Raw genomic sequence first — 25,927 nt, 5'->3', positions numbered from 1 at the left:
TACCGTATTATCGTATCACTCGAGTCGAGCGCGACCCAATAATTTCGTCATTCGTACATACCCATCCAATGTACGTGCGCGTTCAACTATCTTCGTCGTACCATGTTAATAGATTCAATTTACAAGATGATACATGCAATACCTACATAATGTACACGTAATGTACCTATATCACGTACATCCCCGAATCCTCGTACGAAAGTGCGTTTGATTCGTACGTAATTGCTTCCGAAATACCGACGGCAACAACAATCGTGTCTCAATTTTCATCGCAGCCAATTACGTGCCAGTAACACCGACGGAGGAATTTCGTGCCTGTCTCTCCTATCCTTGCCACATGACATCAACGTGCATCGACCTGCCGAGCGCAACATTCGTCTGCATCTGTCGGCCGAATTACACGGGGCTGCTGTGCGACGAAGAGATAAACAAGAGAGATTACGAGGTACCTTCCTTCGACGGTAAGAGCTACGTCAGAATGAGCAGGCTGAAGGCCTATCATAAGTTCAGCATCGAGGTCGAATTAAAGACCTACGCCGACAACGGAATCATACTTTACAATCAGCAGAAGAGCGACGGGACCGGCGATTTCGTATCTCTCGCTATCGTCGACGGGTAAGATTCTCTCGTCCTTCGATATAGCTCGACTTAGAGAGAGAGAGAGAGAGACCCTATTATCATCCACTATGTAACTACATCGCTTGGCTACCTTTTAGTGTTTACTCGTGCCATTTTTTCAGACACGTACAATTTAGATACAATCTTGGTAACGGTCCGGTCATCCTCACTTCGCCGGAAAAAGTCACCATGAAGACCTTCCATAGAGTAGCGGCGAAAAGGTATCACAAGGACGGAGTACTGATCTTCAACGATGGCGAGGATATCGTTGGCCAGAGCCAAGGGGTGCTAAAGTCCTTGGATCTGAACCAGGATACCTTCGTTGGGAATATGCCCAGCAATTATTCAAAGTGAGCGAGATTATTATCGATCGGAGTATGCACCCCCGTGAATATCGTTAAACTCGAGGAACGTTGACGTTTGACGTTCGTCTAAATCATTGATATTTGTGTAAATCTTGAACAGAGTCTACGACAATATCGGCACCAACCACGGTTTTCTGGGATGCATACGGAAGCTGAAGATCAATCGAATATTCGTGGACCTGCACGTTGGACGAGATAAAGACGTTTTGGAGACTTATCGCGTTAAGGAATGCGGAGACAACGCGTGCGCCAATCTTCCCTGTGAAAACGGAGCGACTTGTCAACCGATCTACGAGGAGGATCTCTGCAATGGTCGGGAATGTCGAAGATTGCAAAAGAGGGGTAAGAATAGGATCAATAAGAACGCTCGCAAGAACGGCGTAAGCATCGTCAGGTGTAAGGGCTCGCATTGCGCCTCGATCGATCAGCCAAGATCGAAGAAGAATTCGAAGAAACGTTGCGTTGGTACAAAGTGCGATTACGACTACGATCTTGATTACGAGGGGAGTTTCGAGCGTGGCAATTACGCGGTCGAAAAGTACGAGCCACCGGATTACAAGTGCATTTGCCCGCCTCAATTCACCGGCCGGAATTGCGAGGAATCCTTGGATCCTTGTATCGACGAGCCCTGCCAACACGGTGCCACTTGCGACATACTGCCCCAGGGTGGATACGTTTGCAAATGTCCACCCGGCAGGACCGGCGTTCATTGCGAAATTCGTGAGTACCCAAATCATTTCTTCGAACGTCCATCTTATTTATACAAAGCCCCTTTACGCCGTGAAGGATAGTTAACGCATCGCGGTTCGTTCCTTAGTGGACGCGGAATTAACGGAACTGTTAATACCAGAGATGTCCGGCGACGGTTTTCTCGAATTGCCATGCCTCGAAGGTGTCGCCAAAGCCTTCTCCATCGAACTATGGTTCCTCACTCTCGTCAACGACGGCCTTTTGCTATACAACGGCCAACTGAACAACGGAAGAGGCGATTTTATCAGTTTGAACTTGGTCCACGGTAGACTAGAGTTCAGGTTCAACCTCGGAAGCGGTATCGCCAATATCACGTCCCCGGACATCGTTACTTTGGATAGCTGGCATTGCGTCAGGATAAGCAGACTCGGAAGGGAGGGCGTTCTTCAGTTGGACGACGGAACGGTGGCGAGGGGACTCTCTGGAAGTCCTCTGACGGAGTTGAACCTGGAAACGCCTTTGTACGTCGGTGGTGTCAAGTAAGTTTCTGATCGATGCGAAACAATACGATCGAGATGTTACCTTACTCGCGATCGGCGACGTTTTCGATCGTCGTTCCAGACATTGGAGAGAAGTACATCGCTTGGCGGGAGCTTGGACCGGATTAACGGGAGCCGTTCAAAGGCTGATGGTTAACGGCAAGACTTATCAAAATCTTGCCGTAAACGTGACGCAACACAATACCGAGATCTACGACGGTTTACCTTGTCCGAGCAACGAGAATCCTTGTCACAACGGTGGCGTTTGCCTTCCGCTCTTGAACAGTTACCTCTGCAAGTGTGCCAGCGGCTACAACGGACTGCACTGCGAGTTTTGTAAGTTTCATCGGCAGACAAACCCATACTCTTTAAGGACTTTTTAAAGACTTCGTTGAGGTTTTGTCCCGAATAACGGGGCGAATCCAGATCGAGATCGTTAGAACGTTATTCGTTTCAGTCATGGGGTACGACGTTTCCGGCACAGAAATTTCCGAGAGACCGGTACGATTCGACGGCGACAACTTCTTGCAATTTAAGCATCGTTACGGTAGAAGGTACGTGATCTTTCTTAACGTCGATAGAAATCTAATCTCATCGTTGCTTCGAAAAGTTTCGATAGAATCGGCTAAGTAGCTAGATCTATTAAGATTTAAGAGAATGGTCGAGCGAGCGGACGATAGAGAGAAAGAGACATATATATAAGTGCGTGCGTGTGTGTGTATGCATATACGTATATAGAGGTCCATAAAGAGAGCACCAAAGTCCTACGACTATAGCAACGCGTAGTTCGCTTTAACAAACCCGTTTAAGCGAAATTACTAATCTTCTGATTATGTAACACTCCAAATAGTACTAACACAACTAATACTACCCTCGGAGAGTATTTCGAGGAGTCCTATTCCGACTACGACATGGAGGAGGACGGAGAGTACGAGTACGACAGTTACGATTATACGGAGTAAGTTTCTGATTGCTGTCACAAATGTGTACGCGTATGTGTGTTAGAGAATGCTTCCTCCTTCTAGCGCCTACGAGAGAACACGCACGTTCGATCGAGAGCAACGATCTATCTCCGTTTCTTGACAGTAATACGTCATAAGTGAAACATTCTTTCTGCGCTTTTAACCGCAGCCACCTTCGTCCTTGCTCCTTGCTTAAATACATAAGTATGTCTAACGATTATCAGTATCACAGCTTGACTCTCCAAAGTAATCGTTCCGTACGAAACTGTCGTTGTCGTTCATACTCGCACATAGGTACGAGAGAAATTATACGTATATCTGTGTAAATGATTTTAGACGCAGAGGACAACAATCGAACAAGTTTGAGTTGCGACTGAGAACGATTCATCCGGAGGGCCTGATCGCTTGGATCGGAAGGGGAAAACTCGAACACCTTGTACTTTCCTTGCGCGGAGGATACGTCGTTCTTTCTTACAAGAGTAAAACGGAACAGATAATGATGAAGAGTAGGGTAAGTAAAGTATACGAAGGAGAGTATATCGTGATCGACATTGTCCGGACGCAACTAAGTCACTTTTTCCTTAACGATTCTTTATCCGTCTAGGAGAGAGTCGACGACGGTGTTTTCCATCACATAAGAGCGAGTCGAAGAAGGCGCGCCTCGACGATACAAATCGACGAATTTGCACCGGTGAAGATGCCAATGGAGAGCGGAACCTTACTTACGACCAACGGGAAACTGTTCGTTGGTGGTAAACCAGGGCATCGTGGTATCAAGGGCTGCGTCACGGACTTTATAGTCGACAAGCGTCGATTGCAATTGATCAGACGGAAGATCGACTTTTGTCACGACAACGACGTATGATGATAACGAATCGCGGAGACGATCCGACGATTCGCCCGATTCACGGCCTCTCTTCTCCTTCGTCCAAGTTCGTCGTTCGGTTCGTCCGATTCGTCCGGATTGCGCCCGTTTCGTATATATCGTGCGAACGTGTAGACGAGGAAGAGGAACGGAGCTTGGGATACTCGACGAACGGACCGAATCGTCGAACTGTCTTTCTTCCTTCCTTCCGGCTTCTCGATATTCGATCGCGAAGCCCCTACGACTTTCTCCAATTCTATCGTCGTTCGCCCCGAACGATCACGATTCCTGCCAAAGTCCTAGATCGCGAGGAAACGATCGCTCTCCGTAATTTTCGTACGTCTCGCGACTGCCATACTTGATCCGTTATAATACTTTTCGCTTCGAAGGTCGAACGGTCGTCGTTGTCGTGTCTCTTTTCCGATCGATGCGAGAGAGAGAGAGAGAAGGAAAGTGCGAGCGTGGTAAAAGTGCTGCGTTTTCATCGAAAGACAATAATATATTTTTAAGCTGATACGATAATTATATGCATAGTATTATATTATATATAATATATGTATATGTATGTACGTACTCGCGCGCAAGATTATTCGAGAAAGAATACAAGCGCGTCGATTAACGCGCATAAAACGAGCAGAAAGTAAGGATAGACGAATAAGCCTTCGACCGAGATACTCGTATTTAAATATCTACGATAAGCTATGCTAATGCCCTTAAAGAGCAAGATAATAACAAAGAACACTTAACATTGCCAAGACTGAATAAATATCGGGACGAAAGAAATCTTAGAGAGAAAGAGCGAGAGAGAGAGAGAGAGAGAGAGAGAAAGGCGCTAATTTGGTGTTACGTTTGAGTGTTTGATAGAGAGATTTAATGAATATGGATTTCCAGAAAATAGACGAATGTACTTTAATGGATCGTTAATTTATGCCCATAGCCATATGTACGCGAAAACAAATACGAAAGGAGCATAGATTCCCTGTATACACGTACAAACGCCGACACACACTTACACGGTCAAGCACACACGATGTAACGTACACGCTGTTGTTTTTGGTAGGTGAGGCTTTTTACAAAACGCGCAGAAAGAATAGATGTATTATAAATATACACTTTATATATATACATGTATGTACATATATATATATATGTATATATGTATGTGTATGTATACGTGTTTGTGTGTGTATGTGTGTATGTGTATGTGTATATATATACACACATATATACATATATATATATAGGTATATGATCTATTATATATACATTCCATGTTACGATGGATAACACACGTGGTAAGTGAATACGCGCCTATGCATTAGCAAATGTACGACGAAAATGGATCCCAAGAAAACCCCGCTTGCGTGTGTTAATCCAACGATCCGAGCGAAAAATATGTGTGCGTGTGCGTGTGCGTGCGCGACGAACGAGTGATAGATGGAGATATACGCATATACCGATATAAAAGATACAAAGGTATATATCGTACGTGCGTGCGCTAGATCTGTAAATAACCGACATATACGTATTCGAATCGTTGATTTATCGATTACGAAGCAATGAACGTTTAGAGATGTACAGAATGCTGAAACTAAACGAATGTAACGACTTAATAATCGTAACGTTTCACGAATTAGCCTTTCCATGCGCACGCGCCGTTTTAATTTTTGCGTCAAGCCGATGCGATGTGTTCTTCCGTACCGAGACGAAAGCGTCTGAATGACAACGCCTAAGATAATTGTTGATCGTTACTTTCTATCGATTAGAAAATACGTAAGCGCGGCTAAACGCACACTTTTTCGATTGTTAGCGATCTGGCTCGTTCCCTCTCTGGAAATATACGAATTTTATCTCGCGCGTCGCACTTCGTTGACGGTGCACGAACGCCTAAGTTCAAACTCTATATCAATAAGGTTCGATACTCTATTTTCGTTGTACATGCGACATTTTTTAACGTCCTATCCATCGAATTTTTCATTTATGCGAAAATACGTAAGCGCGTGCCCGATTTTACGGGCTTACATAAAATCTTGTTAATCGACGTTTACTGTTTTTTACCACTAAGAATGCGATTAATTATAATTTAAATATAATTGTTATCTAGAAGATCGCTCTATAAGAGATAATATCTTCGAACGAAAAGAAAAAATATTGTCGTCGTCCGTAATCATTCAACGATGAAACGTTTTTAACGGATAAACGGATAACGTCTAATTCTAATACCGAAAAGGAACTTTGGATTCGCGAGGAACGATTCCAGATACGATAGATCGACGAAACGTCCATCGAATCCCGAAACGTGATCGCGACGAAGCAACGTTACGCGCGAAGAACGAAACGATACTGATTTAATGATTAAGGCACGCGATACCATACCCTTCTTACCCGTTTATCGTTATTGCCTGAGAAGATGCAAGGTTACTTCTCCGTAAGATACGAATTATAAAACAATTCCAAAACATATCCCTCTTTTGAGATACGCAAGTATGATACTTACACACATATGTATACAATGTATATCTTCGTTTAAAACAGTACGTACATATCTTTTCCCATGCATTTCATCGTTGACATATCGAACTAAATGTTTCGTACGGTCCAATAACGAGTCGCTGCGAACGAATGAAGAACGAATAGGCGATCGAAAGTGAAAAATAAATGTTATAAAAGAAAGAGACGATTGAACGATTATCGCCGGTGTATTGTAAAGCGCGTCCGGGTATGAGATTAATCATCCTTTTGTAGCATTCGAGAACGATCGTTGATCGATTCGAAACAAAGGAATCGAGCAAGCGCGGGACCCAAAGAAAGAAAGACCCAACGTAACGAATAAGCTTACTGCCAATCTAATTAGAGATTCTGCGATCCTGTCTTTTGCTCGGCCATCGTGGTGTTCCTCGGATGATTATCGATAAATTTCTAAACGAGGAGAAGAAAAGAGAAGAGAAGAGCGGAGAAGGCGGATGACAAATAGACGCTCGAAAGTAAAGATCGAAGAGAGAAGGGAATTATTCGCAAGATGCGTGTTCGCGCTTCGACTCCTTGAACGGATAAACGTCGCCAAGATATATTCCTGTGTAAAACATACGCGGCTGGGCACACGAATTTACACAGGATACGAATGCACACGTCTTAATTAGTTTTTTTACTTTGGATACCGTCGTTAACGCGCGACCATTTTTGGCGCTACCTGTCCTAAATACTGGAGCTACACTATGTAACAAAGTACACTGTGCATTGTAAAGTGACTGTATATACAATTATAAATTATGCGATTACCTTGAAATTTTGGCTCCGGCCATTCTTATACTCGACGCTCTCCCCCTTCCTTCCTCTCTCTATCCGTCTCTTTCTCCTTTCTCTCGACGGGGAAAAGACACGTAAACACAGGCTTAGTACAAATTTGTTCGTTTATTTCTAATGATCTATTTAGGCGTAATATCACATTAAACGAATCGAGTTTGTTACCGCGAAATATTTACATCGGATCGCACTCACGCACATCTCTCTCTCTCTCTCTCTCTCTCTCTCTCTCATACTGGTCATTCGCGTTTCCATTGCCACGTCCTGAATAATGTTATAGATACAATAAATACAATAGCGCGAATCGCGCCGTAAAACGGTACAAACGTTTTAGTAGATTTTCCGACGGGGAAGATATCGATTAAAGCACCGATTAAAGGCACCGCGTAGAAATGCGTGAAGGGTGCTCGTGCATTAACTGATCGGTATCTCTTTCGTGATCTCTTTGAGCCGTCCGTTGAAGTCCTCGCGTATCTCGGCGATCGGCTTCACGAGGAATATCGGCACGTCATCGTCCCTTCTCTGGAAACACACGAGAGAAAGATGTCCTGTCGAATCTGTGATCCATTAAGGTCATACTTTTTATTTGCTTATTTACCTGAAAAAGGCATTCTCCTTCGAATTTAACGAGACCCTGTTTTCTGGCTCTTAAAAGAAGACCAACGCATTTGTCGCTGATGTGGGTATAAATGTTGAAGAGATCGCCGAACGTTATGCCGGTGATATCGGGTTGATCGCGACATGGCGTACCATTTTGATAAATGATATCGCATAACTCCAAAATCTCTCGAAGAATATGCGCGGTGGCTTTGCGACCGCGTATGTCCGAAAGAGATCCCGCGGCTGGCCTGAAACGTAGACACAATCTTTGGACGAATATTTTCGAATAAAATGGACGTGACGCGAGAGGAACAAATTTTATCACGCGCGTCTAGGACGCATCGACGTGTTAAATAAGTCGCACGCTGACTCGCGCGTACTACGTACCTGCCGTATTCCTCTTTGGAGAATTTTGGCTTTTCGATATTCAAGCCGGATGTAAATGGATTTTTGCTCTGTGCGTCTTTGTGCTTGTTCGCATATTGGTCGAACATGGCTACCTTGGCTCCCAAGGATTCCTAAAGCCCGATCGAAGAGAGAGAAAGATACGAGAATTAATTCGGCGACTATCTCAGATCCTGTGCTTTGAAACTTTAGTTAACGGTGAATATTATTGATCGATTTTGAATCGGTAAGGGCGAAACGATCGAGAGAATACGGTCGACTATAAAAGCGGTCGAACATGACTGAACGCGATAGAACGGACAAAATGATGAATAGGTATAACAGTATCTATGTCGTTGAGCGATACTTGGGGGGCTTCTAAGCATAAAATCTATCAACGGCTTCGATGAACCGTATCACGATGGTACGTAACTTTCAATCTTACAAATAACAGAATCCTACATAAATGATATACCTATCAGATCGATGATTTTTTTCATTTTTGAATTAACATTTACTACGACAGATGGATAAATACCTACGATCTTTTTCTCGAGATTTCTCTCGAGATTTGAAAGTTTCAATTTGCTTTTCCATATTTCGTTGGATACTTATAATAGAACCGAAAAGAATAAAATGGAAAAGAAAAAAAGCATTGTGTGGCAACGTCATACGACGTAAGCGAGCCTAATCAGTACGGAATGTTGGAAAAAGTCCAATCTTCTTCGAGGAACGGTACGCGAATTGGCCGTGACCATAAAAGACGTCTCGATGGCATTTTGACAAATTTCCGAATCTGTGCTGACTACTACATACATGTGTACATTCGTACCAACGGCACGTGATACTCGCACGAGATTTTCCGCTTCTACGCGAATGAATCGAGGAAGAAATTTCTTTTTTTTCTTATTTACGATCGAAAGATTGTGAAACATTGCAATACTCGCGATAGATCGCTATTGTATATTTCATCGTTGTTACAACGCTTTTCGAAGTATTATAACAATTTCTATAAAAGTAACAATTACTTTTATAGAAAAAATTAATACAAAGAAATATCCGTCCTCTCCCCCCCCCCCCCTCTCTCTCTCTCTCTGAAGATAAATTTGCTAAGACGAACGTGGATTTTCGGGTGAGATCTAGGATTAACTGCACAACGTATTGGATTATATTATACATAAAATATTGTACGTGAGATTGATATCTATTCGCATTATGTGGATATTAATTGATTTAACCTGAGGAAGGAATGGGTAAACAAAAACGATACTCACGAACATTACCGAAGACATGATTAAAGCCGTAGATAAGCGTACGAAGAATCAAAATATGAATACTGCTTTGGCTTGATAACGGAATATAAATAATTGATTGTCGAGCTCTCTCTGAAGAAAAATATCTCTTTCGCGATATTCGAAACGATTGTTTGGAAACACTTTGTCGCTAACGTTTCGCGTATTCCGTGAATATTTGTGTACATGAGTATGTAAGCCGACCGGCGTTTCTCTTATGAATGCGGCGTCGCGACGTCGTGCGTCTTTTTATAAGAAGGAGGCGACGTCAAAAATCTCCCACCAAAGGTAGACCGAGACGCGCGACGAGCCGAAATATTTTCTGCTTATTCGAGCCAATTCCGTACGAATCCTCGCCTTTTGATTGGCTGCCAGCTGATCCTCCATCTCCGGAAGCGAATGTTTTCTCTATTCAGAGGAACGGAACGTAAATTCGTTCATCGAATTTCATTCATCTTCTCCGTCTCGAATTATCTTTGTTTTTTTTTGTTCGCAACTCGAGGACGAACTAAATGTTTGTTTTGACGATCGAGGAGTTCGGATTTTGCTCAAGAATACGAACGTACCATCCCTTTCTCTCCCTCTCTCCTCGCTTCATCGCTGTCAAGATAATTATACTTTTTTCCGAGCGATTCGACTTTGATCACGCGTTCGGTCCTTCGGTCGATCTTTCTTAACTTTCGTTTCTATTCAATTCTCCGCAAACGAGGAAAAAATATCGCGTGGATAGGAATGAACGAGACCGCCATTTCAGGATAATTTGGTCATAATGAAAATTCTCGAATGCATATACCTGTGTACATACGTTGTGCGTGCCTACGTAGGAAAATAGCGTCTCACGTATGGAATAAGGAAGTTGGTTTCTTTCCTTCGTTCTTTTATTCCTTTTCTTTTTTTAAATTACTGAGGAGTCCATCTCGGTCGTCCGCATCGTCGGTCGCTTATGTAATTCGTTCGGCTCTCTCTCTCTCTCTCTCTCTCTGTCTCTCCCTCCCTCTCTCTCTCTCCCTCTCTCACTGCGACGCAAACTGCGAGAGTTTAGATCGTTACTTCGTAGGGTAATAAATTAACCCTGGCTAAAACTTAATCCAAGATATCAAAATGGCACTACGAATCTACCTCGGGTTTCTAGTAAGTACGAATAATTGTGATATACCTACCTGCTTTAATGCTATTTGGCAGCACCAATGCTAGCTCGAAGAAATTTCTTCGAGGAACACGCTTTTGTCACGTGAAGCTCTCTAAGATCGAATTATTCATAGAGAGGTGAAACGAAAAGGAAGAATTAGCACTCTATAACTTTTCTTCGTAAATCTCTGTTATACTTGAAATTCATGAATCACGGTGCACGGGCGCGAGTAAAATTACTTTTCCAAATATCGAACGCGATACATGTTCTTGGCCGGTATCAATGCGATATTGGTACGATTTCGAGCATGGCACCTATCTACCTACCTACCTATATTTAACGCGATTGCATCAAATCGCAATCTCAGACGAGGACCGTCTCGATCAGTCAAATTGTAACGTATACGTGAACCTATCATTTAATTGATTACTTGAGATCGAACTATAGTCAAACTTTATTTTTTTTTTTTTTTAATGAAACGAATTAATTATAATTTGCAAATTAAATCAAAACCGTTGAATAGAAATTCTGAAAATCGCATCTAGAAAATCGTCGCTCATTGAAAAAGACATTTGGAAGGAGTCGGTCGTGATTTATAAATTGCCTTTGAATTCTCTCAAGACGCGAACGCTCGGCCGGAAACACGAAATTAGATATCTGTTTTACGTCGTCTCGGCATCAATGAACGGCTACGTCAGCGACCGTGACGGTGCGATGATGCTTTCTCACTATAATAGTAAATGCAAATTCTTGGGATACGTATGACTCCGAGTCGTCGTTATAAATGCGTAGGTACGTATCACGAACGATCAAAGTATCTAAATTTATCCGATGTTTACGTAGAAAGGAAGATTTTTCAATAAACCAATTTCCATTCCATGCTCGATTCGCCAAAGTTTCTTAACGTTCGCGATAAATTTCGTCGGTATTTTTAATTAATCGGCATTTCTAAAAGCCAAGCTCCTTGATATTTTCGATATCGAAGATAGTAAATTATACGAAATTGAGTCTCGAAAATAATATGAAATAAAAAAGGATGTATATCATACAGCGGTCTCGTTAAGCGACACGATTCGAGTTCAGAGTCCTTCGAGAGGTAAATGGCCCTTGCGCGTTCTTTCGTTCGCCTTGTCAGCGTGTACACGAAAAAAGCTCTCATCCCGAAGAATGCAATAAAACGAAATCCCTGTGAAACGAGTCGAAGCTAACCTAACGCAACGCACGAGATCAGAGGTCGACCACGTGCTAACTATAAATAATTCCCGAGTGCTACTTCGTTCAAAACACTGTGTGGTACGATGGAACGCTCGGTGGATTCGCTCGCGTGCTCTCTGTCTTTCTCTCTCTCTCTCTCTCTCTCTCTATCCATCTTCCCACCACGTCCATGCTCCTTTGCGGCGCGAAGCTAAGTCTATCCTACCTCGATGAAGCAGCAGGTGTTTGCATAAACAAAGAGCACGTAATATGCATTGGGAAAATCTGAATCCTCGTCGTTAAATCGGAGAAAAGGCCGTTGAAAAAAAGCTTAAGTCGAACTAAATAATGTCGATTATCCATTGGCGTAGAGGAAACGCGTACCTTTTCTTCAGCTCCGTTGACTGGCGTAAAACGGAACGTAGTAATTAAGCGGATTTGCGTCGATGGAATGACGTAATTGTACCGAATTTCTCTCGTAAAATTAAAGAACCGACACCCGCTCGCAAGTTGGATCGCTTTTCGTTGACGACGCAGTTACAACTATATATCGAGAAACGTTTTTACCGGAATTTAAAGCACGCGGATTTAGATCGTCTCTCAACGACGGAGAGATATAACAACTTGGTTATATTTTTCAGTAACAATCTAGAGATACGGACGTGTGGATACTCGGGCGCGTTGAGTCGCGTTAATTAAAGTTAATATAAAACGTATAAATACCTCGAGTGGGGGGGAGGGGGGACAACCGCTAGAAAAATGAGAAGCGGACTCGACGAACTTTCCACGGTTTGTCGCGACGTTCCAAGCGAGGTAGTATAAATAAATAAAGATATACTATCTTTCGGTCGGAGACAAGGGCAACGTGTGGCGCCTCGTCAAGGCCACGATTAAAAAAAGTTGTCGAGTTTCGGTGAACGACTCGACGTCGTTTTTGTATCTAAGGATAATCGTCGCGAGATATTAACGACCTCATATCTCGTCTATAAAAAGACGCATAATAAGACCATCTCGTTAATATCGAAGAATTACCTTTCGCGGTGAAACAAGATTCGAGCTATCATTCCCCATTTCCTGATATATCCTTCAGGCATCGTAGAAGCGTACCTCGCTGACACACACACAGATACGGAAAATGTGTGCGCGATCGGACGTTTCAATGGTCGTACGAAATTTGGCATAATTCATTTATGGCCCCCTCATAAATTTCGTGCTCGGACGAGTCATTGCGTGGAAAGCGTAGATGCGAGAATAAATTTGTGACGCGTCGGCGAACGATTTACGCGAGAGGACCGGCTTTTCCGTAAATCGACTAAAATATCCGGCTCGCTAGCCGGAGCCTTGGAAAAATGAAAAATGAAAAGTGAAAGACGAAAGATGAAAAATGAAAAATGAAAAATGGGAAATGAAATACGTGCGCGAGTAAAACGGCCTCGTCGATATTCTTCTCTTTTTTTCGTTTCGAGACCGAGCAGGTGTGGCTCGATCCCTTCGTCGCGGCGAACGCTATTCGCGTTAGACTCGCGATATTTTGTCGCGAGTTGTCCATCTTCGAAATCGTGGCGCAAGTTTTCTTTCTTAAAATAATATCGACGATACGTCAAAGAGGGCCGTCGCAGGACGCAAGAAGGCATAGAAATTTCGGAAGATTCATCGCAACTCGCAGGCGGACACGGAAATCTCTACTACGAATTATTTTCGTTCGGCGTTATTATTTCTGGCCGCGTGCGTCATGCTTTTGGATTCCAAGTTTACCAATCGTTGATCTTTCGAGTAACAAATTTTTCGGTACTCCTCGCTTCGTCGATATTCCTTCCTTTTAAGAGACAAACGAATGATCGAAATTAACCAAGCAAGTTTTACGAAACGAAAAGCTTTCACTTGTTATTACAAGTAAATGAAATTATTTTCTTAATCGTTCATTTTCAGATTTAAGAAATTATGTTCGTCGTTGGTTGTCACGATATAAGATACATCATCGGGCGAATAGAGTACGCGCGGAAGTAATTTTATAGATTTATCAAGTTTAGTAAAAAGGAATCACGTTGCCGATCGTTCATCACGTCGACGCGACGGCACGTTTATCGATCCTGTAACCCGGCCACGTCGAATGCCCGTCCTATCCAATCTCACCCGCTATCGAGAGCAAAATATCACGGAAAAGAGACATTTTATTTGGGCGGTACACCTTATAAAATTCGATTCATAGGATAGGCATCGCGACGAGATGAGTCCTCGAGAGCGAAAAATATCGATATCGTCGAAGGAGAATCCTCGTCGAAGGGAACTTTGAACTTGGAGCGAAACGGAAAGAGAAAACAAATTCAACGGGAAGAGTTAAAGAGTCAAAGTTTGACTCGTTCCTAGTCGATCGGTCGATATTTCCTGGTTACGTCTTAATGGGTACATAGGTACTTGGGAATACATACACGTAGGTATATAGAACGAGCCCTATAATATAATGACCTGTCGCGGGACAGCGAGACCGCTGTTATGTATATTCATTCAATAATTGCTCGTCCGTTCGATGATTAATGAGGCATTTCACAAAGCCCCGTTTTAGACAAAACATAGCGTGGCGTAAGCGCGTGCTGGTAGCGCGAATGCACCACCACCGATCGATATATAGCGGGAACGTTAGGCGAGAAGAGTTCTTCTTTTTTTTTTTTCCTTATTTTACGAACGACGACGAACTAAAGTATCAGAGAACTCCGATACGTCGGTGCATCTATATGCGAGACTTTGTTCGATTTAAACGAACACTCTGCGTGAAATTCGACCCGACTCAACGAAATCGTTTGAAAGCGTGCTCGAGCAATTTAACGAAGCTCACTTTCGAACGAATGCGCAAGATCGTTGATCGGAACGGTTTCCGCAACGACTAATCGTTTCTCCTCTTCCCCTTTCTTTCATTTTCGCCCGTCGATATCGCGTCATCCTGTCTTTCGTTTCTTCGACGTACAAAGGAACGCTGTAAAGAGAGGTTCGCGCCGGTAAAAGGGAGCATACGAAAATGACGAAAGTCGGACGGACGGGTCGATCGAATGATGATCGGTACGTATGAATTAGGATCGTACGTATGAAAGGAATAAGGGATGTTATTACGGATTATCGGGAGAATTCTCTTTTGCGAGCTCTCTCGCGAATCGAGAATTATGAAACGAGATGCGAGATACGCCACGAGGACCGAGAACAAGGAACGTCAATACGGAACGTACGATTTTAAATGGCATACGCTTCCTTTACGCGAAGCTATTTAGAATTTACAGCGACAAGAGTTACGAATTTTTCTTTGCTTGGAGGGTCACCTTACGTACGTATGTACACGTACGTAAAGGGAGAGAGAGAGAGAAAGAGAGAAGATCGTCTACTGACCTCGGACGAATCGGAATCGTAGTCCATTCTCGTTCGTAGCGAATATCGGATATAATGGAATTCGATGCTTCGACCTTTTTTCCTGTAATTTCTCAAAAATGAATGCACTCGTTCGATCGGACAGCCGAATTGGAGACTTCTTGGAAAATGATTTCGATAACGAGCTACTAACAACACCGAGCGAAGCAGCGAGCGATGACTTTGCAACGACGATGTGCTTCTATTTTCGATTGGCTGCCTCGAACACGTGGTTAGCGAACTAGAATAATTAATCGACTTAGAAAAATTGAGCATATATTTTAGAAGATGATATCTAGAAAAAATGTTTGCACTCGGTTTTCTTTCCTGCGCAACTATCGATGCATCCAATTGTTGTATATTTTAATTTTCTATACGAACCTACGTTTTAGAACGTTTTAAAAGAAGACGCGAGTGATCTTTGGCTGATCTATTGCTCGAAAAAATTTCATAACGATCAGTAAATATGCGCGTCTTTCTATATCGTCGTATCGGACATAGAAAGAAAGGCCGAGTTCGAGCTTTATCGTTCGAAGATATGGAAAAAAATATCGCAAAAGAGATCGAACGAAAATAAAAGGAAAAGAAGAAGAAGCGAGTTGAGCGCAGAAAGCACTCGATGTGAAAGCCCTCTCGTGGTATTGAAGAAAAGCTGCATGCTCGGCTCGATATTGCGAGATGAAAAGAGAAGGAGAGAAAAGAGGATAGCGAAGGAGAGAGAGAGAGAGAGAGAGAGAGAGAGAGAATAAAATAGACATGGTCGCTGGGCTTCCGTCGTTGGAAGCGCAAGCTCGAGGAAAGCTGACGCTTGCGCGAGCTTCGCTGTGTTTTGCCAGCCGCGTGAATAGAGGTCGTTGGTGTCGTGCCGCCTCCGTTCACCCCCGATATTTCTTCTCTCTCTCTCTCTCTCCTCCGTTCGTCGTGCTTTCACCCGCGACATATCACGGAACGGACGACGGAAAGTACGTGCGAAGTACATTCGTCGAATACTTCAGCCCTTTGTTCTTCGTATTCTTCGTATTCTTCTTCTTCTTCTTCTTCTTCTTCTTCTTCTTCTTCTTCTTCTTCTTCTACTTCTTCTTCTTCTTCTTGTTCTTCTTCTTCTTCCTCTTCTTCTTCTTATTCATTTCCATTCACTCTGCTACAGCTGGTGAGTAATAAACGAATATCCTTTATCTACCTGCTTGAAAAGCTCGCGACCACAAAACTCTTTCTTTCTCTACGATTCGACTCGCTCTAGAAGCCTTTACTGACAATGCGATTTTGAAATTCATTAGAGAAACAAAATATTGCGAAATGAGTCGCGAATATCATTTTTATCGGATCGATAGAAAAGATATCTAAGGATAACGAGTGCGGGATAGATAGATAGATAGAGAGAGAGAGAGAGAGAGAGAGGGAGGGAGGGAGAGAGAAAGGAAGAAAAAGACATGGCCGGTTTTGCGGCTCTTCGTAAAAAGAGATGCTACGACATATTGATTCGAGGCGCCGCGCGTCGCGACCTACGAATCCGCCCTTAAGTCTCTCTGTCTTTCTCTTTCTTTTTCTAATATCAACGAACAGCGCAACGTGGAAAATCTCTGAAACGCTAGTAAGTTTTCACCGCGAACGGTGCAAAGTATAATCGCTTTTTCATCACCTTGGAGATTCTACTTTTTCATCTTTCTCTCATTGTATTTCCAACAAGAAAGTCTAGGATCGGCCATTACGCCGGGACGGCAATTTCCAAACGGCGCGACGTCCCTTTATGCTCCGTGGTTTTAACAAGAGGTAACGCTTTATTATCAATTGCGATAGGTTAAGGACGATCGATCATTCTTATTTCTTTTATTTTAATGTACTTTCTTTTGCCCTCTTATCTCCGTTTCATTGCTTCGACGCGCCTTAAAATTTGGTTTTACGCGGAATGGCGTAATTGTATTTCCCGATAAAGAGATCAGTAGATTACGCTCATAGACAAATGGATAGTTGGAAAAAACGGGGCTAATTACGATAGCGATCTCTCGATCCGGAAACAGACCGTGACGGTAAAACGCCGAAGGAGATTTACGAAGGAAGATTATTCGGTAAGGTTTCTCTCTGTCGCAGTGACAACGTAGGGAAACGTCGTTTCTTCGACGTGTTACTGTTGGAGACAAACACATAGGTGCATGGAAAGAGGAGGAGAGAGAGAGAGAGAGAGAGAGAGAGAGAGAGAGAGAGAGAGAGAGAAGATAGGAATCGAGAAATGGCTGCTTTCGTCGGGCTGTAGTCTATAATTAGAAGAGGCCAGTGTACGAATATACATATACGCGAATTGCACTTGCACGTCGCGTAAAGTTGGCACAGCTCGATGCTCATGTTTTCGATTCCTCGATCTCTCCGAGATTTCCCTTAAAGAAGTGTAGAGAAGGAGAAGGACGGTTGCACGATGACGAAATATCTAATGGAATTTATATATCTTTCGCGCGTTTAGTTTCGAAGAATATTCGATTCGTTAACTCGTACGTTCCAGAGATTCCTCCGATTTTCCTCTAGCCTCTTGAAACGAATCAATACCACCCACCTTCCTTTGCGATGCGTGAATGGGTGCCCCCTACCCATCCGCCTTCTACTCGTCTTTCCTAACAACACGGAAATTTTGACGTTCGTTTCGTTGTCCTCGAATCTCTCGTGCATTACATTCGCGCGCGCGCTCGTTCAATGTCTCCTTTTAAATATTTCATAACGTAGTACATAACGCAGCGCATACGTATAAATATTTATCGCAAACCAAAAGTCCCGTCCGATCGATACCGCCAACGGGCGCTGCGAGTAACGCGTATACTGCCAATTCGCCGACATAATCGTAATTTAATGTGAAAAGTGAGAATCGTAATGAAAACGAGATGCGGTCGACGTCGGATATTTTTCTCTTCTCGATGGATTTTGAGTGGACATTAAGTGGATGTATAAAAACGAGAAAAGTTATGTCGCTCCTAAGGAACAATAACTAAACGACAAAGCGACGGACGACGGATCGTCTACGGATTAGCGGGCCGGTGTTTAATTTCTACCTAATGAGATAAGAGTAACCAATCGATATACAGCGCACGCTTTTAACTTTCAAGTGTTACGCTTGAAACGACGTTTCAACAAGTAGTACACGATGAGGTATAGTCAGCCATTCCTCTTTCGCTAACTCGTACGTTGACTCGAAGAAACGATATCACATATCGTCGACAAAGTGATAATATCGAACGACGTAGAAGCAGACATTTTTTAAACGTACTCGATCTCTCTTAGTCTCGATACTCGACTCGAATGAGCATTTTCCGTAAACACGGCGATGGAGAGGCAGGGAGGGAGGGAGAACGCTTATAAACACGAAGGGGACGACACGGGGCGGTACGGGGCAAGGGCTCGGGATCGTTCGTGCCGTTGCTTGCAAAGTAACTGACATGTACTGCGCATGCAACGAACTTTAACCCTTTATAGACCGACGCGACTCGTAAATAGGAACGACGTATGCTCCTTAATAACGCGTTCAGCAACGCTCCCTCGCGAGATACGATCTTTTTAAACGGTCGGCTCGTTGGAACTCGTTGTAACGAGGGAATCTCCTTTCGATATCTCCGTTCTCTTTTTCCAGATCGCTAAAGGCTCGACGAGATGGGCAAAGAAAAAATACATATTAACATCGTAGTGATCGGTCACGTAGATTCCGGAAAGTCAACGACAACGGGTCATCTGATCTACAAATGCGGTGGCATCGACAAGCGTACGATCGAAAAATTCGAGAAAGAGGCCCAAGAGATGGGCAAAGGCTCGTTCAAGTACGCCTGGGTTTTGGACAAGCTGAAAGCCGAGCGCGAGCGCGGTATCACCATCGACATCGCCCTTTGGAAATTCGAGACTGCCAAGTACTACGTGACGATCATCGATGCGCCTGGTCACCGTGATTTCATCAAGAATATGATCACCGGTACGAGTCAGGCCGATTGCGCGGTCCTTATCGTAGCCGCCGGTATCGGCGAGTTCGAGGCTGGAATTTCAAAGAACGGTCAGACGCGCGAACACGCCTTGCTCGCTTTCACTCTCGGCGTCAAGCAGCTGATCGTCGGCGTCAACAAAATGGACATGACCGATCCACCGTACTCGGAGAGTCGCTTCGAAGAAATCAAAAAGGAGGTGTCGTCTTACATCAAGAAGATCGGATACAACACGGCATCGGTCGCGTTCGTCCCGATCTCTGGCTGGCACGGTGACAACATGCTCGAGCCGTCACCGAAAACGATCTGGTACAAGGGTTGGAAAGTCGAACGTAAGGACGGCAACGCCGACGGCAAGACTCTGATCGAAGCGCTCGACGCCATATTACCGCCGTCCAGACCGACCGACAAGGCGCTTCGTCTGCCTCTTCAGGACGTCTATAAGATCGGTGGTATCGGCACCGTGCCCGTTGGTCGCGTCGAGACCGGCATCCTTAAACCAGGTGCGTTAAAACTCATTATTCGTTCGATCACTCGACCGGCTTTTTTCTCCTTTCGTATTCGCCCCGTTACCCTCCGTTGTGCTCCTCGAGGAGCGCTCCGTCGGGATGAGAAGGGAAAAAAAAGAAGAAAGCACAGAAGAAACGAATGGAGAACGTTGTCAATATAATGTCGATTTTGCTGTGTCAGGTATGCTGGTGACCTTCGCTCCGGCTGCACTAACCACCGAAGTGAAATCCGTCGAGATGCATCACGAGGCCTTGACGGAGGCCCTACCAGGCGACAACGTTGGCTTCAACGTGAAGAACATCTCGGTGAAGGAGTTGAGGCGCGGCTACGTTGCCGGCGATTCGAAAAATCAGCCGCCTCGCGGCGCGGCCGACTTCACCGCTCAGGTCATCGTCCTGAATCATCCCGGACAGATCAGCAACGGTTACACGCCCGTCCTCGACTGTCACACCGCTCACATCGCCTGCAAGTTTGCCGAGATAAAGGAGAAATGCGACCGTCGTACCGGTAAAACCACCGAAGAGAATCCAAGAAGTATAAAGAGCGGGGACGCGGCCATCGTGATGTTGCAGCCGACCAAGCCGATGTGCGTCGAGGCTTTCCAAGAGTTCCCGCCTCTTGGTCGTTTCGCCGTCCGCGATATGCGTCAGACCGTGGCCGTGGGCGTGATCAAGGTACGATATACGCTAGACGTTTAGAGAAAAGATTCCATTTCATCTTGGTTTTTCTTTCTTTATTTTCTTCCTTTTTCTTTTCTTTTTTTTTTTTCCAGAGCGTCACCTTCAAAGACACCCAGGGCAAGGTCACAAAGGCCGCGGAGAAAGCCCAGAAGAAAAAGTAACCATCAAGCTTCCTCGGAAGCTCCAAGTTCGCTGGTCTGTCCTCCGTGGTGGTCATCGATGCCACCGCCAGGGTCTATTACTCCAGCAAGGCGCAGTTCTCCACGGCTGCTCCGTTTGATCCTCACTCGATAAATACCAAAAGGGAAAAGATGTTGTGCTTACCCCCGTTACATTATCCAGTAGTATTGAATCCGCGAATTTATCCGAACCTGCACATACAATTTACCCATGCCCCGCGCACGCCCCACATATGCTAGGGTTAATTGCGTTTTTACTTCATTATTACATCGACGATATGTGTCCATTTACAGGTAATTACTCGGTTTCCTTGGACTCTGTGTAGTTAGGTTTTTAAATTAATATATTAAAAGAAATACTCACGGGATGCGTCGTTATCGGTCAAATTGCGGCCAACCATTCGGCGCTACGTACGAGGCAGCGTGGCTCGACGGTCGACCTCGACCTCGACTTCGAACGACGACGACGACGACGACGACGACGACGACGACGACAATGACAAAGACAAAAAGGAGAATCGTGCAACTTGGAGGAGAAGATAACTCGAACCTTTCTTGCTCCATGTCTTTTCTCACTCTATCCTCCATCGAACGAGCGTTTTTGCAAAGAAACAAGAAAGGATGATACTGCCGCGATAATGCAATTTGACTTTCGTTTACCGTTAACAGAAATTCATAACATCGCTTAGAGAGCCCACGCTGCCTCGCATCCCCGTACTTTTTAATCGATTAGTTTCGAAGAATTCGTTAAGGCTGATTTGTTCGAAGACTTGGTTGCCTCGCTGCAATTAATTTTACTACTTGTATAAGGATATCTATATAGTTGGTAGGATATTAGAACTGTGCTCCGTCATCTATTATCTCTCTCTCTCTCTACACACTTCTCTATACTTATCTCTCGTGATTCGCGGTTTGGCTCGACTTGAAACAAGATCGACAACTAGACAATTTTCGATAGCGCGAGTCTCCTTGCGAAATCATCACCGTCGATATCGGTCGGTATTGTATTCCTTCACCGCTCCATCTTCTTCGTCATTCCCCATCTAATTCCATATCCTCATAGACGCGTTCTATGATTGTTTTGCCCCTTAGCCAGTATTATGTTGATGTAATAAAACAAAATTTAATTGCATCTGGCAAATTGTCTTTTTTCTTACCACCGGCAATTTCTTTTACCGAGTTCTTTCCTGAGTGAATAATAATAATATAGCAACAGTATTATGCTATAAGACATATAATATGTATCATCAGAACGACGAACAGTCAGTTTACGGTAAATATAATTTATTTGCGATAAATTCTTTGACAAAGTTACAACTACAGACATTATATACAAATATATTTTATACAACAAATCGATCTAGCAAGAAATTCAGTATAATGCAGGTCTTTTTCAGTCTTTAGTTGCTGAGACCCGTTTCGTAAGACATCGAACAGACTCGATCTTCTCGCGATCGAACATGACACAAGTTATGCGCGGGTAAACGGCATTTTCATTCACATTTATTTAATTCATATAGTAATATTCATTTGATATTATACGTACGGGATTATGTAACTTGTAATGCACTAATCGGTATCCATATATCTATTTGTCGACCCCGACATTATGTAGGCACTTTCGGACGAAATCATTTCGACTGTTTTATAAATTTTTATAAATAATTGACATCGGATTGATATTCGAGCCACTTTACACAAATGCAGTTTTTCAAATGATCTTAATAATTAATAATAATTAATGATCGCTACTTGAACGATCGCGATTTTTATTGAAGATAACGAAAGATGAAATATACGAAGCGCTCCTCCTTGTTTCGCTCGATAATTTGTCGCGTCTTTCGCGCTGATACGTCGTTTAGTACGAAATAAAGAAGAGGGAAACATAAAAGATGCAGAGAGCGAAGGACGAACGATGTGAAGAATAAAGAATGATTAATAAAAGAGCGGTATAATACTGATTGGCAAATGTTAGCCTACGCGTTAGAAGCACTCGCCAACCAACTCGTTTGTGTTTCCCCACGGAGTACCGTCGTTAATTCTCTTTTCAAGATTCTTAAGATGGCTTTGTCGATGGAAGAAAAAAGATCGACGAAGGAAACAGAAATATCTTTCAAAATGAACAATAAAAAAATGGAGAAGAATAAATTTGATAAGACGAGAGGAAAGGCACACCGAAGCAAAAGTGCGGTCCGAAAATTCTCTTCGTAATACTCGTAATTATCTCGTCTACCTCTAATCGCTTATTTTTTCGAACGATTATAAATGCTAAAGCAACCCACAGCATCGTTAAGTGAAAGAAAACTTCCTCTCGATATACTGCGCGTGGATGCGTAATGTGCTCGATAACTACTATTGATAATAATCGTTATAATAATAACAATAGTTGCAATAACAACAATAACAATAACAATAACAACGATAATAATAATAATCATCATCATCATCGTCGTCATCGTCGTCGTCGTCATCATTATTACCATCGTCATCGTAATCCTAATAATAGTAATAGTAACATTAATAGCAACATTGATAATAAAGAGGACTCCATTCGTCGAAACCAATACACGTTACGTATGTCTTAGAAGTAGACAATACGCTTTTCTCTCGAATAAATAACTTTTTTCTCCATGTACATGATAAAATGCAATACTTTTGTGCAATACTACTATTCACCAAGACCGATCCATCTATCAAATTGAACGAAACTTTATTAGTCGCGAAATATGCGAATTTTTCCGCTTAAAAAAGGTTCTTTCTGCGTCCATAAATGGAGTCCTGTCACACATATCATGCATGTACATATCGTACTTGACAATATATATATATATATATGTAGTAGGTACGTGATATCGGATTTAATATTGTGCCTAAAAATTGTCGTCATGCTACGTTCTTCCGCGTACATTTTGGACAGTTCTCGCAAATACGAATAAGTGGTCGAAATATTCGCCGAATGCAGGAAAAAATGTAGGACGCTTCGCAAATACTCCGGAATGTTTCTAATGGACGATATTTATCGAGCGAATTGTTCGTGTTGAGAAAAGGCGCCAATGCGCATCTAGTCGTGCGGGTAGTACATGGATATCTCTGGGTACATAGGCAGCGCTCAGCTCTCTCTCTCCCTCCCCCTCCCTCTCTCTCTCTCTCTCTCTCTCTCTCTCCCCCTCCCTCTCTCCCTCTCTCTATCTCTCTCTCTCTCTCTCACACTCTCTCACTCTCTCAAAGATAACTGCAAGTAAAAGAGTCTTTTGTCGCATCGAAAGGATGGTAAAAAAATATCGGGCGAAGAAAAAATAATCGGGTTTCTCCTCTCGATGGATTTTTACATCTAATAAATCGGACTATGATTGGAGGACCACGGTGCAGCTCCGTTTCCTGTACTCGTCATCGTCGTGGTCGCCGTCGTCGTCGTCGTCGTCTTCATCGTCGTCGTCGCCGTCATCGTCATCGTCGCCGTCGCCGTCATCGTAGTTATCGTGGTCGGGTTCGCCGCTGACGGTGGCGTCGATTGTTGATTGAAATTGACGGATATCGTGACCGGATGAAGAACCGTGTCCGGTCCGTTGTCCGGAATGAAACCAAAGTGAGGGCTCAGCATAGAAGCCTCGACGGTCAGAGGAACGTAAAAAGCACCGCCATCGTGAAGGGCGAAAATCGGAACGCCGTGAGACGAATTTGCTTGTTTTTCAGGATTCGCGCAAAGAGAAAGATTCGACTTTACCCTCTCGGCGGAGAACCTCTGCTTGATCGAGCTCTTGAACTTGTAATTTTGAGGGCGATAGCTATTGCTCGCACTGCGAGGCGTGCTATGAGAATGATTGCTGTGGTTACTGTCGTCGCTGACGATCGTGGGCGGTAGTATAATGCCGGCGTTGCAGCAAGCACCGGAACCGAGCGGGCGTTGAGGACGTTCAGGATCTTCAAAGGAACTCACGCCCGAACTCGAGCCGTGATCGGAGTGAACGGTAGGCTGGCATATCGCCGGTATGGTAGCGTGAGCGTAACTCGTACCGCTCGCGCTACCGTTCGACATTGGCATCACGGGCTGAGGGAAGCCCAATCTGTCGCCTAAAAATAATCGACAAATTTCAAATCATATCAAACGAAATCGTTACGATAGAAAAGAGGCGCCGAAGAAGAAGCGAAGATCGAATATACGCACTCGTAGCCAAGATCTTCTCGCAATGCCGCTGCAAGTGATTGGTCAGCTGTACGCAGAGAGAATCCCTCGTGTAGAAGCCCTCGATCTCGATGAGAAAGTGTATCGTCTCGCTGAGGCACTCTTGAAATCCCAGTCTGTAGTGCTCGGCCGCGGTCGAGGCCGCGGTCGAATGGGAGACGCTGTCGACGCTGTCTTCGGGGTGCGCGTGCACAGGTGTCACGGTCGCGTGCTTCGTGTCTAAAGAAGAAATCAAATTCGATGTTCAGGTCATTTTCAGGGGTTCGCGTTGGTGGGGTCCTCGGCAACGACGGGACATGGATCTCGTAGCGACGCAAAACGAGATCGAGACTAAGGATAGTAGGAATAAAGTGGCAACCTTGTCGAAGGCCTTGCAGGTGTTTCATATGACGTATGGCCATCTCGATGATCTCGGTTTTCTCGACTCTGCCGCGACCCTTCTTCAAGTATTCCGTGGGTATCAATCTGCTCAGATCGGCAAGACAATTGTTCATGCGATCTCTTCTGCGCTTCTCGATGATCCTGTGCGACATCGGATCTTGCTGTAACGCAAAAACATAACGTACAATCGTTAGGATCCTTTCTCTCTCGGCGAAAGCCGATAAAGTAGTTGCGCAAACGTTATTAATACGCCCATCGAGTCTCTCCGAAATTTCAAGAGCCCGTGTTTACTCCTTCGCCACTCGCAACGTTCGCCAAGATAAAGGCAGACTTTTATCGTCGAATACGCAAAACGATCTTCAAGTTCGAAGATTTAATCGCGCTAACGCTATTTATAAATCCAATACCGAGTCGAGTCCGTCGATATCGATATCGGGAACGAGCATTTTTCTTCCGTTCTAGGCTCATCCGGTGTTACTCGTCTGTCGTATGCATTCGATCCGTCGGTGTACATCGTCGCGTTTCTCCTAAAATCGTTGAAACGTATCTACGTACAAGTCGGTAGAGATTGAGTCCGATAGAGGAGGAACGATCGAACGCCCTACTTCGCTGGCTTACGTCCAGCGAAACATTTTCCACGTAGACCGCGCGCCAAAATGAATCGTTACGCTCGAGTTCTTTATCAAACAACAACGTACAAACAACTTTTA

General features: G+C 43.9%; 4 protein-coding genes across 26 annotated transcripts in view; 2 read left to right on the top strand and 2 right to left on the bottom strand.

The window, feature by feature from the left end:
- The window catches only part of LOC127063793 (agrin-like), a 235,553-nt gene extending 228,228 nt beyond the window's left edge, over nt 1-7,325 (top strand). For 11 of the 12 annotated variants that reach the window (XM_050993989.1, XM_050993988.1, XM_050993982.1 and 8 more), the window contains 9 exons: nt 276-615; nt 741-968; nt 1,084-1,703; nt 1,801-2,212; nt 2,295-2,548; nt 2,670-2,766; nt 3,063-3,170; nt 3,511-3,685; nt 3,779-7,325. In XM_050993989.1, coding sequence (XP_050849946.1) covers nt 276-615; nt 741-968; nt 1,084-1,703; nt 1,801-2,212; nt 2,295-2,548; nt 2,670-2,766; nt 3,063-3,170; nt 3,511-3,685; nt 3,779-4,039 — 2,495 coding nt within the window. In that variant the 3' untranslated portion in view covers nt 4,040-7,325. The remainder of the gene's footprint in view (nt 1-275; nt 616-740; nt 969-1,083; nt 1,704-1,800; nt 2,213-2,294; nt 2,549-2,669; nt 2,767-3,062; nt 3,171-3,510; nt 3,686-3,778) is intronic. The other variant, XM_050993985.1, reaches the window with a different exon arrangement.
- A 106-nt stretch (nt 7,326-7,431) lies between these two features.
- On the bottom strand, nt 7,432-10,603 carry LOC127063804 (actin-binding Rho-activating protein-like). Of its 2 annotated transcripts, none has more exons than XM_050994024.1 (4): nt 10,412-10,603; nt 8,330-8,460; nt 7,941-8,190; nt 7,432-7,864 (listed from the first exon to the last, which is right to left on the bottom strand). In XM_050994024.1, the coding sequence occupies exons 2-4, from the start codon at nt 8,434-8,436 to the stop codon at nt 7,757-7,759; spliced, it is 465 nt and encodes a 154-aa protein (XP_050849981.1). In that variant the 5' UTR covers nt 8,437-8,460; nt 10,412-10,603; the 3' UTR covers nt 7,432-7,756. The 2 variants fall into 2 exon arrangements, with proteins under 2 accessions (XP_050849981.1, XP_050849980.1); XM_050994023.1 differs by lacking the exon at nt 10,412-10,603 and adding an exon at nt 9,601-9,852.
- A 5,561-nt stretch (nt 10,604-16,164) lies between these two features.
- LOC127063799 (elongation factor 1-alpha) lies at nt 16,165-21,785 on the top strand. Of its 6 annotated transcripts, none has more exons than XM_050994009.1 (5): nt 16,171-16,484; nt 17,022-17,104; nt 18,945-19,787; nt 19,975-20,468; nt 20,567-21,785. In XM_050994009.1, exons 3-5 carry the CDS (start codon nt 18,965-18,967, stop codon nt 20,633-20,635), a joined length of 1,386 nt encoding a protein of 461 aa, XP_050849966.1. In that variant the 5' UTR covers nt 16,171-16,484; nt 17,022-17,104; nt 18,945-18,964; the 3' UTR covers nt 20,636-21,785. The 6 variants fall into 6 exon arrangements, with proteins under 6 accessions (XP_050849969.1, XP_050849966.1, XP_050849965.1 ...); XM_050994007.1 differs by lacking the exon at nt 16,171-16,484 and adding an exon at nt 16,491-16,925; XM_050994010.1 differs by lacking the exon at nt 16,171-16,484 and adding an exon at nt 16,612-16,925 and having other exon boundaries at nt 17,026-17,104.
- A 135-nt stretch (nt 21,786-21,920) lies between these two features.
- LOC127063801 (hairy/enhancer-of-split related with YRPW motif-like protein) overlaps nt 21,921-25,927 on the bottom strand; it is a 28,874-nt gene continuing 24,867 nt past the window's right edge. For 5 of the 6 annotated variants that reach the window (XM_050994016.1, XM_050994015.1, XM_050994014.1 and 2 more), the window contains 3 exons: nt 25,195-25,378; nt 24,819-25,055; nt 21,921-24,724 (listed from right to left, as the gene is read on the bottom strand). In XM_050994016.1, the coding sequence (XP_050849973.1) occupies nt 23,985-24,724; nt 24,819-25,055; nt 25,195-25,378 (1,161 nt within the window). In that variant the 3' untranslated portion in view covers nt 21,921-23,984. Of the gene's footprint in view, nt 24,725-24,818; nt 25,056-25,194; nt 25,379-25,624; nt 25,925-25,927 lie in introns of those variants that run through there. The other variant, XM_050994017.1, reaches the window with a different exon arrangement.

This window comes from Vespula vulgaris, chromosome 5 (assembly GCF_905475345.1).
Source record: "Vespula vulgaris chromosome 5, iyVesVulg1.1, whole genome shotgun sequence".
Lineage (NCBI taxonomy): Eukaryota > Metazoa > Arthropoda > Insecta > Hymenoptera > Vespidae > Vespula > Vespula vulgaris.
The sequence above is the reverse complement of the archived record's forward strand: the minus strand, read 5'-3'. Positions and strand labels throughout refer to the sequence as shown.